The sequence below is a fragment of the Hylobates moloch genome, unplaced genomic scaffold, assembly GCF_009828535.3.
Source record: "Hylobates moloch isolate HMO894 unplaced genomic scaffold, HMol_V3 SCAFFOLD_7, whole genome shotgun sequence".
NCBI classification, from domain to species: Eukaryota; Metazoa; Chordata; class Mammalia; order Primates; family Hylobatidae; genus Hylobates; species Hylobates moloch.
The window spans coordinates 66347335-66360389 of NW_026652282.1; the positions used below are offsets into that span (position 1 = coordinate 66347335).

The 13055-nt window shown below is 42.1% G+C and overlaps 1 protein-coding gene across 1 annotated transcript in view; it reads right to left on the reverse strand.

Moving 5' to 3' along the window:
* Positions 1–2333, reverse strand: part of LOC116811833 (bromodomain and WD repeat-containing protein 3) — a 148771-nt gene extending 146438 nt beyond the window's left edge. Inside the window, exons 1-4 of the mRNA XM_032757227.2 lie at positions 2015–2333; positions 1822–1880; positions 1589–1618; positions 1119–1178 (exon numbers count right to left, since the gene is read on the reverse strand). Of these exons, the coding sequence (XP_032613118.2) occupies positions 1119–1178; positions 1589–1618; positions 1822–1880; positions 2015–2045 (180 nt within the window). The 5' untranslated portion in view covers positions 2046–2333. The remainder of the gene's footprint in view (positions 1–1118; positions 1179–1588; positions 1619–1821; positions 1881–2014) is intronic.
* Between the last annotated feature and the right edge of the window lie 10722 nt (positions 2334–13055).

Sequence of the window (13055 nt, forward strand, 5' to 3'; positions counted from 1 at the left end):
AGTCTTATTGCAAGCAAATTTTAAATCATTTATATTTAGAGTCTACCATACACCGCCAACTTTCTTTAACTTTGTCCGATTTTCCTTCACTTGGATCTTATTTGAAGGAAAGATAGCTGAATTTAGATTTTAGTAACATCATTCTTTTCTCCTTTCACTACCCTCCAATGCACTGTGGCAGCAGCTAACACAAGGGAACCTCCCCCGCAAAATAAAAAGGATCACCTGTTTTTGTGTGTCAATGCTGAACACAAGGTACATTTATACTATGAATTATATTTGCAGGAGAAACACCAGAGACCAATGCCTTTGGTCCTTCACTAAAGTATATTCCATTTTTAAATATGTCCATTGTTGTCTCCTTGTAAACCCCAAATCGTGTTTCACCAGTTCTCAAAAAGTGATAACTCAGTTTCTATTTAGTGAAAACGGGTCTATGCAAATGCGACTTAACTGATGACTGAATGAGCTTATAAAATCGGAGATACGTAACGATTATGCTTTTACTCAGTAGACCATTACCTAACCGGCAAAATTTGAAATTGGCTTGAAGCTCCTTATTATTTTTAATTATTTCGTTTTTCCTAATCCCTGGTCCGTCAATTCCCCTCCAGAGCCCCTTCCTCCCACGCCTCCCCCCTGCCCCCCCGCCCCCCCAAAAAAAGACCAAGCCTGGCCTTAGTTCCCGTATTTCAGGCCAGGACCAACCAGAAACCAGTTTTCTTCCACTAATCCGGAACTCCGGGCTGTTACCAACGCTGTCATTGGCCAGCGTCAGACCTTAGTACGTGCCCCAAGATAACCCCTTGGTTTCTCTCCCTTTTCCGCCTACAATGGGCCTTCCCCAATGTTTGTAACATATTCATAATCCACAACACGGCACCTCTGATAATCAACTCACATTCTTCAAAGTTTTCGGGTGGAAACAAGCAGGGCCAAGGGGAGGGCAAGGTACCCTTTTTCCGACTAGCAGGGATGGGGGAAGGGGCAGTCGTTCTTTGGCTCTGCACCGAGCTCAAGAACCTCGTCGGCTGAGACGTGGGGGGCGGGTTGGGGGTACAAGGTGGGGAGGGAGTGGTGAAAGAGTTAGGTTAAGTTGAAATGAAAACTTTACTCACCAGATCCTCGAAGCTTCTTCGGTGCTCTTTCCCCTCCCAATCTAAGCGGCGCGGAATCAGCTGGGGGCCGGACGAAAAGAAAGGGGGAAGCGGAGGCAAATGATGAAGGAAAAGCCTCCGCTCCCCATCAACTGGACCCAACCTGTGTCCCAGTCCTCAACACTTTAGCGTCTTTATTTCTCTCGGCCTGATAGCTATTGGCTCAGAGCTAGACGAGTATATGGGGGGAAGGGGGGTCGAGGAGAAGGAAATCCTGAAAAACTGCTTCCCACAAGCATAAAGCGGGGACGAGTTAAGACCCCAGCGTTGTCTGCCCCTTTTGAGGGAAGAAGCCAATTCACCCCGGTGACAACAGCTACGGGTACCCAGATCCAAGCCTCTATACCAGCCCGTCTTCCGCCCCTGACTTGCCCTCCCCTTCCTCCAGTCTCACCTCAACCCTCCCCACCCTTCCCGAAGGGGCTCCGTACCTGATGCTCCTCGAGCTCCTGCACTAGCACCTGAGCAAAAGGGAAACACAGATATGAGGAGCAGCTCGGGCCATCAACCCATTCCTCCCTCCACACTTAAAGCCCAGGCGCTGACCGTTTGACTAGTCAAGGCCGGCCTTTCCCTCACCCTCAACGGAACTGCTCGTCCCGCTGCCTCGATTTCCCCACTGGGACCATTCACCACGACTCCCAAATCTCTTTCTTCCCCTTACCTGAGCGGATTTGTTGCAGGGTCCAGACTGCAAGAACCTAGCGATCAGGTAATACAGCTCTGGGGAAGAGGGGGGAAAAGAGGTTGAGAGGGAGGTAGAGAAGAGAAATAGAAGCTTTTTCAAAAGAAACTGACAGCCTTCGCGCTAAGCCCCCATTCCCTTAGCACCCCCCACCCCCGACACAGCTACCCACCGGCTTCGATCTGGGTAGGTGCCGCCGCCATCCTTTTCCCGAGGGGGTTTGGGGGCTTCGCTCCGGAGGGGCTGGCGGGGGCGGGTGGGGGCGCTGCCTCTATTGTGGTGAAGCCCCCATGCCCGGGAGTCCCGCCGCTTCCGCCGCACTCCTCGTCCTAGTTTCGCTCTCTCTCGAATTCATCGCATCACGTTTCGACCCATAGATATTCTAGCCCAAGAGCTGAGGAGGCGGAGGAGGAAGGAGAGAGAGGAGAGGGAGAGGGAGAGAGAGAGTGAGTGAGTGAGAAGAGAGAGAGAGGAAAGAGACAGAGAGAGAGAGAGAGACGCGGGGGGTGGGGGGGGCGGAGAGAGAGAGAGAGAGAAATAGACGGAGCGAGAAGAGGGAGGAGCCGAAGTGGCGAAGAGGTGGGCGGGGGCAAAGGGGGTGGAGAGAGGGGAGGGTAAAAATGGTGATAGGGTTTTGCAGCGCTCATAGTTCCCCGCTAGAGGCACTAATACTGCAGCTGAGCCTAGACTCTCCCGGAGCCCGATGGTTGCTTAGCTACAGCTCTGGGAAGGAGGGGGAGGTGCTAACTGACGGCCGACGCTCTGGCAGCCGCCTTGGAACTCTGTGGTGGCATTCGCGTCTGCGAGCTCCGGAGTGACTTTCCCTTCCTGTGAAGGCAATCCGGCCCTTTCCGGTGGAGGACCCTTCTCCCGGGTTGATCCTGAGGAACTTGAGAGACGGTGTTTTGACTCGACTCCTTTCCCCTTTTTCCTCCCGGCACCAAAGCGGTTTTGTTTGTTTATACTTTACCCCGTGGAAAGGCGGCTAGCTGGCTAAAGGGTTTTATGCCTGGGGGAGGATAAGAGTCCCTATTTGGTCGTGACTTGTTTCTGTTTAAAATTATTATTATTATTATTTACCAAATGAAAATGTACTTACCAGTCCAAAGTGCGGGGCTTATATTGTTAGAAGACCGTTTAAAATGCTCCCGGATTCTGACAAACATTGCATGAGAAATTTGCAATCAGCCGTGAAGCATGTTCCCCCTTCTGAAAGTTTAACACGTGCCGTATCTATCCCATTCCTACAGGGTAATTTCCTATTGTGTTTTCAAATACTACTGAAGTACTTTAACCAAGAGTTTTCAATAATCTTTATGTATTATTGCCTATCTCTATGCAAGGTATCAATAGTTTTCTACAGGTTCGGGACTACACTGTTTAATATATAACCCCAACCCTTGGTACCGCACTGACCTTCAGTATTTGGTTGCTGAAATCTTCAGTGATGAAAGGGGTTGGTATGATAATTGACACAGATTAGTAAACCGGGTCCTTTTCTTCCCTACTTTTCCATAACATCCTGTCCCCACCCCACTCCCTCACCTAAACCTGATGAGACCAGAAATGCATTTTAAGTTGCATGTATTATTTACATTGAAATATTCCAATTTGAAGGTTCATCTGAATTTAGGGCTATATTCTTGGGAATTGAGTTTCCTCACTCAGCTCTGCCATTGACCACAGTGGGCCTTGAATTTCTAAGTTGACATAAACTTAGCCTAGGTTAATTAGCTCTCACCTGTAATTTTTTTTTTTTTTTTTTTTTTTTTTTTTTTTTGAGACGGAGTCTTGCTCTGTCGCCCAGGCTGGAGTGCAGTGGCACGGTCTCGGCTCACTGCAAGCTCCGCCTCCCAGGTTCACGCCATTCTCCTGCCTCAGCATCTCCGAGTAGCTGGGACTACAGGCGCCTGCCACCACGCCCGGCTAATTTTTTTTTTGTATTTTTAGTAGAGACAGAGTTTCACTGTGGTCTCGATCTCCTGACCTCGTGATCCGCCCGCCTCGGCCTCCCAAAGTGCTGGGATTACAAGCGTGAGCCACCGCGCCCGGCCATCACCTGTAATTTTTTTTTCCTCAGAAAGCAATAACCACAGGAGGTAATTGTGGAGTGATAGGCTTATCTTTGGTTGTTATTGCTATGGAACTTGACAAAACAAATATGAATAATTGATAAAACAAAATGATATAAAAAGATACACGAGACCTAGACAACTCATTGCAAGTAGTTTAGCAAAATACCAGACTGAACAATTTTATAGTTCAAGTATAATGTACAGGTTGAGTATTCCTTATCCAAAGTGCTTGGGACCAGAAATATTTTGGATTTTGGACTTTTTCAGATTTTGGAATATTTGCATATACATAATGAGATATTTCAGCTATAGGACCCAAGTCTAAATGTAAATTTCATTTGTTCCATTTATACCTTATAGACATAGACTGAAAATAATTTTATATAATATTTTCAATAACTTTGTGCATGAAACAAAGTCTTGACTGCCTTTTGACCGTGATCCTCCACTTGAGGTCAGATGTGGAATTTTCCATTTGTGGCATCATGTTGGCACTCAAAAATTTGGGACTTTGGAGCACTTTGGGTTTTTAGATTAGGGATGTTTGACCTGTATATAACAGTTAACACTTAACAAGCCATTATCATGTCCTCAGCACTTCTACATGCTTACCTCATTTAATCTTTTTTTTTTTTTTTTTTTTTTTTTTTTTTTTTTTGAGACGGAGTCTGGCTCTGTCACCCAGGCTGGAGTGCAGTGGCGCGATCTCGGCTCACTGCAAGCTCCGCCTCCCGGGTTCACGCCATTCTCCTGCCTCAGCCTCTCCGAGTAGCTGGGACTACAGGCGCCCGCCATCACGCCCGGCTAATTTTTTGTATTTTTAGTAGAGACGGGGTTTCACCGTGGTCTCGATCTCCTGACCTCGTGATCCGCCCGCCTCGGCCTCCCAAAGTGCTGGGATTACAAGCGTGAGCCACCGCGCCCGGCCACCTCATTTAATCTTTACAATGACCCTAGGAGATAGGTTCGATTGTTATTCTCATTTTACAAATGATAAAAATGACTATGACTTTGGTCCACTCACAGCCTGTGAACCTTATTCCTCACCTGTAAACTGTGAATAATAAATAGTATTTGCCATGTCTACTTCAAGGAATTGTTATAAAATTCGTGTGAAAATGTATTTGTGTACTCTTTCAAAATTTATGTGGCAGTTATTCCATGATCACCTCTGTATCACAGTTCAATCAGGAGGGAAAAAGCCCATGATCATTTGAATAAAGGAAGTTTAGGATAAATAATTATTAATGATAACAGGAAATTGGAATAATGAGGGCTTAGCTAGCAAGAAGAGAACTCTAAATACTGTAGATGTAGCAGGTATATAATAGTAGATATGATAGCCACTACCCCTGGAACTGAGATAAAGCACCCTCCACCCTTACTCTCTGCCCTTAGCTGAGATCCAGACCTTCTTGGAGAGAACACAGCCAGTGGAGACTCACTCTATGGCAGGAAATATTCTGTATTGCCTTACAGGCAGAACTTGCTGAAACTCCAACCTCTGGAAATTACTGGAACTCTGCATTCTAGAACTTGCTGGAAACCCACCCTCTGGAATTGGCCTGCTAGAGTGCCTGAGAAGGATGTTCATAGGGAAATGTTTCAGCAAAGGAGCTTTACTACAAAAACCACAAGAGGGAGGGTGCCAGGGGAAGCAGCCTGGTGCCATTGAAACTGCAACACAGAAGCCAGCCACTGGAGAGAGCTGCACAAGCTGCAGGAACACCCTACCCAGTAAGCTGGCCAGAAGCAGGGAGCAAAACCTTTTCTCTCTGCAACATCTTTCCAGTTTCCTCTACTGGAAAAGCTTCATTGCCAGCTGACGAAAGGAAAAATACTTAAATGGATCAGATTCATTTTCACAGAGCAGTCAATAATAGTGAATTTGGAGATGATAAGCAACAAATTGATGAACTGGCACAACTTCCCTGCTACTTTCTTGATTGTAATGCTTAGATAGGGAATAGGAAAGTTACTGAAATGTATGTGTTCCCACGAATGTGTTTATTTGTTGTTCAAGATCAATACTAATAAATGAGGACTACTGTTCTGAAGTGTTTTGTAACAATTAGAATCACCACTCTTAACCCTGTGGCCAAAGTCTTAAATGGACAGGGAGGAAAATGTTTATAAACTGAAGCAAAAATTGATCTACATAGAAAATAAATCTGGAATGTTTACTTGGTAGGTATACTAGTTTCCTAGGGCTGCCATAACAAGTTATTATAAACTGGGTGGCTTAAAACAACAGAAATTTGTTCTCTCACAGTTCTAGAGGCCGAAAGTCCAAAATCAAGGTGTTTGCCAAAGCCATGCTCTAGGGGAGAATCCTTTGCTTCTTCCAGCTTCTGGTGGCTCCTGGCATTCCTTGGTTTGTGAGAGCATAATTCTAATGTCCGCTTCTACCTTCATATGGCCTTCTTTCATATGACATGTCAAATCTTCCTCTCCTTTTTCTTATAAGAACACCAGTCATTGGATTTCAGGCTCACCCTTAAGCTGGGATGATCTCATCTCCAGAACCCTAACTTAATTACATCCACAAAGACCCTATTTCTAAGTAAGATCATATTCACGAGTACTGGGGGGGTTAGGACATAGACATCTTTTGGGAGGACACAATTCAATCCACCAACACATTTTTATTTTACTTTGGTCTTTAAAAAGCATATTTTAAGCCGAGTTCAGTGGCTCATGCATGTAATCCCAGCACTTTGGGAGGCCAAGGCGAGCAGATCACTTGAGGCCAGGAGTTCACAACCAGCCTGGTCAACATAGCAAAACCTCATCTCTACTAAAAATACAAAAATTAGGGCCGGGCGCGGTGGCTCACGCCTATAATCCCAGCACTTTGGGAGGCCGAGGTGGGCGGATCACAAGGTCAGGAGATCGAGACTATCCTGGCTAACACAATGAAACCCCATCTCGACTGAAAATACAAAAAATTAGCCGGGCGTGGTGGCGGGCACCTGTAGTCCCAGCTACTCAGGAGGCTGAGGCAGGAGAATGGTGTGAACCCGGGAGGCAGAGCTTGCAGTGAGCCGAGATGGCACCACTGCACTCCAGCCTGGGTGAGAGTGCGACACTCCGTCTCAAAAAAAGAAAAAAAAGAGAATGAAGAATTGCTTCAACCCAGGAGGTGGAGGTTGCAGTGAGCCAAGATTGCACCCCTACACTCCAGCCTGGGCAACAGAGTGAGACTCTGTCTCAGATTAAAAAAAGAAAAAAATCACATTGCAATGGAATATAAATGTGAAAACTTAATGGTTCTCCCTAGGAAGGCAGAAGAAAAGAAAAATGGTAGGAAATACTGAGATGGAAGAGCAGAAGTGTTAATAAGATTAATATAACAAACTGTAAGTAAATAGTTGCTTCCTTTTATTATCTCAGCTTCTTTAAAAAATTGTAGAGAGTAATAATTAAAATAATGTATTCTTATGTTTAATATATTACATACATCATAATATATTAACATATTTTAACATATTGCATGGATGTAATATCAATAATAATAATGGGAAAAAAGAGACAAGATAGAATAGAGCTATAAAAGCATAGCATTTGTATACCTCAAAAGAGATGATATAAACATGAAGTATAAGGCTGAGCATGGTGCCTCATACCTGTAATCCCAGTGCTTTGGGATCGCTTGAGGCTAGAAGTTTGAGACCAGCCTAAGCAACATAGTGAGAACCCTGTCTCTGCAAAGAAAAACAAAACAGTGAGGTGTGGTGGCATACGCCAGTAGGTCCAGCTACTCAGGAGGCCAAGGTGGGAAGATCACTTGTGCAAGGGACTTTGAGGTTGCAGTGAGCTGTGATTGCACCACTGCATTCCACCTCTGGGAAAAAGAGCAAGACCTTGTCTCTAAAAAAAATTGAATTAAATTTTTAAAAATGAAGTATATTCTGATAAGCTAAAAAGTATATGGCAAACCATAGAGCAACCACTAAGAAAATTTTTAAAATGTGAAAAAAATCATCAAAAATTTTACGAGGATATATTTACTTAGTACAAAAGAAAGCAGGAAAGAAGGAATAGAACAAAAAAGACATGAGATATCAAAACCAAATTAATATAGATATAATTCTACCTACATCAATACTAACATTACATGTAAATGGATACATGCCACTCCTGTCATGACAGCATGAGGAACTTTGTGAACCAGCTCACAGTGAAACTGGTGAAAATTATATAAACAACCATCTAAAGTCTCTGGAAATGTTTCTGATGACATAAAACAAATGAAAAATCATTTATTCAAGAAAAAGCTACTAAATTTTTAAGAACAGTGAAAGTTTGTGGTAAATGAACCAAAACTCACTCTTCCAACCCTGCCTCCCAGCCCAGTGAAGAGGGGAGCTCTACTCTAGACTGAAGCATCCAAAAATACAAGACTCCTTATTCCTCCTAGATCTCAGTTAGAGGGCTATCTTCCTAGGAGGAGCAGGACATAACCATTTCTCATGCTTCCCCCAATTACTTGTTGCTGAGGCTAAGTTCTGGTTTAGTGTGGCCAAGAGGTGGTGGCTCCTTTTTTCCACCCAGCCCCTAACCATAGGACAAAGCTAAATCTTGGGCATTGGTGCTGCTGAGCATACTGGGGCATCGATCTTCCTGACCCTGGATTGAGAAGCAGTAGATGCATTCTAAGAGAGGCAAGCTAAAGAGATTAAGGGCTATTGTCTCCTTCCTCCACCAAGTACTCACGTTCTCAAGCAGAGATTTCAGAGAGAATTGTGCCATTGTTCCAGTCTCCAGGACCAGAATTGCGGCTCAGAGATTCTGCCCTAAGGGAAAGGTAGGCCTTAGAAGAGAGAGCTCTGAATCTCTCCCTAAAATAACTGACTTTATTTGCAACTGAGTGTGGAAAAATTCAAGCCTAAGGGTGCTCTCAAGAACAAAGAAGGTTATGGTAAAAGAAAATTGCGGGAAATTGGTAAATTTATTAAAATTATAGGCTAAACTGTAGGCCAACCAGTTTGCTGGAGAGAAAACAGAGGGAAAGGGCAGCAAAAAAGTCCTCCAAGAGTCAGAGAAAGTCTTAAACACTAATCTAAGAAAATATTACTACTAAGGTCCCCAAATTTGATTGGATCAGTCTGTGAAGCAATTTATGCCCCAGGGTGTTGTCGAAAACAAAAGAGCAATCAGCCGGTAATTAGCGTGATTTAAGAGCTGGCTGTGGTCAGGGAAAGAGGCAGTTAAGGGGAGCCCTGCCAAAATCAGTGTTATCCCAGGGTGATTATGTGCCTACCCAAGGCTGTACCCCCTGAGGAACAACATCAGCAGTTCCACACAATGAAGTTAACAAGCACACAAAAATAATAAGACCTGGAGTGGGAAGAACAGGTACCCAGGGTTGGTACAATATATTATCTAAAATAACCTAGTTTCTAACAAAAAATTATGAGGTATGCAAATAAACAGGAAAGTATAAACTATACACTATATAGCAATACCAAAAGAGCAGGCAACAGAAACTGCCTATAAAAATTACCAGATGTCAGAGTTAGTAGACAAAGTCTTCAAAGTAACCACGATAAATATATTTGAAGGATTAAAGGAAACTATTATTAAAGAAATGAAAGAAGGTATGATGTCAATATCAAATCAAACAGAATATAAATAAAAAGAGCGGAAATATTTTTAAAAACGAAATAGAGATTCTGGTGTTCAAAAGAACAATAATTGAAATGAAAAACTCACTAGAGGGAACAAGAGTCCATTTGAACTGGGAAAATAAAGAATTAACAAACTTGATAACAGATTAATAGAGCATATTAACTCTAAAGAGCAGAGAAAACAAGAATGAAGAAAAATGAAGAGGGCCTCAGAGAATTATGGGACATTATATGCACCAACATATGTGTAAGGGGACTATTAGAAGGAAAGAATGAGAAGGAAGCAGAAAAAAATAAAGAAATAATGGCTAAAAACTTCCCAATTTACTGAAAAACATTAATAAACACACGCAGAAAGCTCAATGAACTGCAAGTAAGATAAATGCAGAGATCCACAAGCTGACATATTATAATAAAAATGCTAGAAGACAAAGAGAAAATCTTGAAAGCAGCAAGAGAAAAATGACTCATCACTTACAAATTTACAAAGGAAGATTAAAAGCTGACTTCTCACCAGAAACAATGGAGGCCAGAAGGCAGTGTGATAACATACTCGATGTGCCCAATGAAAACATTCATTAAACAAAAGTCATATATTCAGCAAAGCTAACTTTAAAATTGAAGGTAAAATAAACTTTTCCAGATAAAGTGAGAAAATTTGTTTCTAGCAGACCTACATTACAAGAAATACCAAAGAGAGTTATTTAAGCTGAAAGCAACTGAATCCAGAAAGTAATTCAAATCCACACGAAAAACAAAGAGCAATGGTAAAGATAGTTATGTAATTATAAAAAGCAATATAAATGCATATTTATTCTCCTTTCTTAAATTATTTAGAAAACAATTTTATGAAACAATGTGTATGTAATGCATGGTTCACCCTATAACATATAGAAATATTATGTATCTGCCAATAACAGCAAAAAGAAGATGGATTGGAACAAAGCCGTATTGGAGTATGGAAGTAATTCCAGATGGCACCTTAAATCCACAGGAACAGATGCAGAGAACAAGAAATGATAAATAGGATTAATATAACAAGGCCAGGTGTGGTGGCTCACACCTGTAATCCCAGCACTTTGGGAGGCCAAGGTGGGCAGATCATCTGAGGTCAAGAGTTCGAGAACAGCCTGGCCAACATGGTGAAACTCTGCCTCTACTAAAAATAAAAATAAAAATATTAGCCAGGCATGGTGGCATGCACCTGTAGTCCCAGCTACTCGGGAGGCTGAGGCAGAAGAATGGGTTGAACCCATGAGGCGGAGGTTGCAGTGAGCCAAGATCACATTGTGCCACTGTACAAAGTGAGGTGGGTGACAAAGTGAGACTCTGTCAAAAAAAAAAAAAAAAAAGAAAATTAATAATTTAACAAAAGCTATAAATATATACTAGCTTTTCTTAGCTTCTTTAAAAGTATGCATATATATAAATAATTATAACAATATATTGTTTGGTTTGTAACATTTATAGATGTAACCTGTATAACAATAACAAAACAAAAAGGAAGGAAGTAAAGTAAAACAATACAGAAATAACATTTTTGTCTCCCCACAGAATTAAATTAGTACAAATTGGAAGCTGATTCTGATGTATAAGGTAAATCCTAGATCAATAGCTAAGGAGATAACTCAAAAATGTATTGTAAAAAATCATTAAAGAAATTAAAATTCTGCATTAGAAAAGATTCACTTAATCCAAAAGAAGGTGGTATAGAAGGAATAGAGAAACAAAGAGAGCACCACACATAAAGAAAACAAAAAGTGACATGGCAGATATAAATTCAAATATATTAATAATACCATTAAGTATCAATTAATTATGCTGGGTGTGGTGGCTCGTGTCTGTAATCCTAGCACTTAGGGAGGCTAAGGTGGGAGAATAGCTTGAGCCCAGGAATTTTTTTTTTTTTTTTTTTTTTTTTTTTTTTTTTTTGAGACGGAGTTTCGCTCTGTCGCCCAGGCTGGAGTGCAGTGGCGCAGTCTCGGCTCACTGCAAGCTCCGCCTCCCGGGTTCACGCCATTCTCCTGCCTCAGCCTCTCCGAGTAGCTGGGACTACAGGCGCCCGCCACCACGCCCGGCTAATTTCTTTTTTGTATTTTTAGTAGAGACGGGGTTTCACTGTGGTCTCGATCTCCTGACCTCATGATCCGCCCGCCTCGGCCTCCCAAAGTGCTGGGATTACAAGCGTGAGCCACCGCGCCCGGCCGAGCCCAGGAATTTGAGGTTACAATGAGCTAAGATAGTGCACCATGCTCCACTCCAGCCTGGGCAACAGAGTGAGACTCTGTTTCTAGAAAAAAAAATGAATTAAACAATCCAATCAAAAGGCAGATTGTCAGTCTGGGTTAAAAAAAAAAAAACATAATTCAACTATATGCAATCTACAGAAGAGACACTTTATTTTTTAATAGAGATGGGGTCTTGCTATGTTGACCAGACAGGTCTCGAACTCCTGGCCTCAAGTGATCCTCCCATCTTGGCCTCCCAAAGTGCTGGGATTACAGATGTAAGCCACCATGCCTGGCCCAGAAGAAACACTTTTTATTCAAAGATACAAATAGGTTAAAATTAAAATGATGGAAAAACTAATACCATGCAAACAGCAAGCACAAGAAAGCTGGAGTGGCTATACAGGTATCAGAAAAAATAAAATTTAAAATAAAAAGTTATTAAAAATAAAGAGGGACATTTTATTATGATAGAAGGATCAATACACCAGGACAATATAATGATTATAAACATACATACACCTAACAGCACAGTACTAAAATACATAAAGCAAAAACTGATAGAAAGGAAGATTTAAATAGACAAATCAGCAATAATAGTTGAGGCTTCAATACTTTATTTTCAATAATAAATGGAACAATTAGGCAAAACATCAAAAAGGAAATAGAACACTTGAACATACTATGAGACAACTGGACCTAATAGACATCAAGAGACACTCCACTCAATGAGAACAGAGTATACATTCTTGTCAAGTACATATGGAACATTCTCCAGGATATACCATATGCGAGGCCATAAAACAAACTTCAATAATTTAAAAAAAACAAAACTAATACAAAAAATTATTAAGCCAAGGAGGCTGAAGTGGGAGAAACACTTGAGCCCAGGAGTTCAAGACCAGCCTGGGCAACATAGCAAGATTCCATCTCTAGAAAAACAAAACAGTTTTTTTTTAAAAAAAAAAAAAAAAGAGAAATAATACAAGTTGTTTGTGGTGGTGCATGCCTGCAATTCTAGCTACTTGTGAGGCTGAAATGGGAGGACAACTCAAACTCAGGAGTTTGAGGCTACAGTGAGCTATGATCATGCCACTGCACTTCAAGCTGGGCAGAGTGAGTCCCTATCTCTATGTATAAAAGAAAAGAGGCTGGGTACCGTGGCTCATGCCTGTAATCCTACCACTTTGGGAGGCCAAAGTGGGTGGATCATGAGGTCAAGAGATCGAGACCATCCTGGCCAACATGGTGAAACCCTGTCTCTACTAAAAATACAAAAA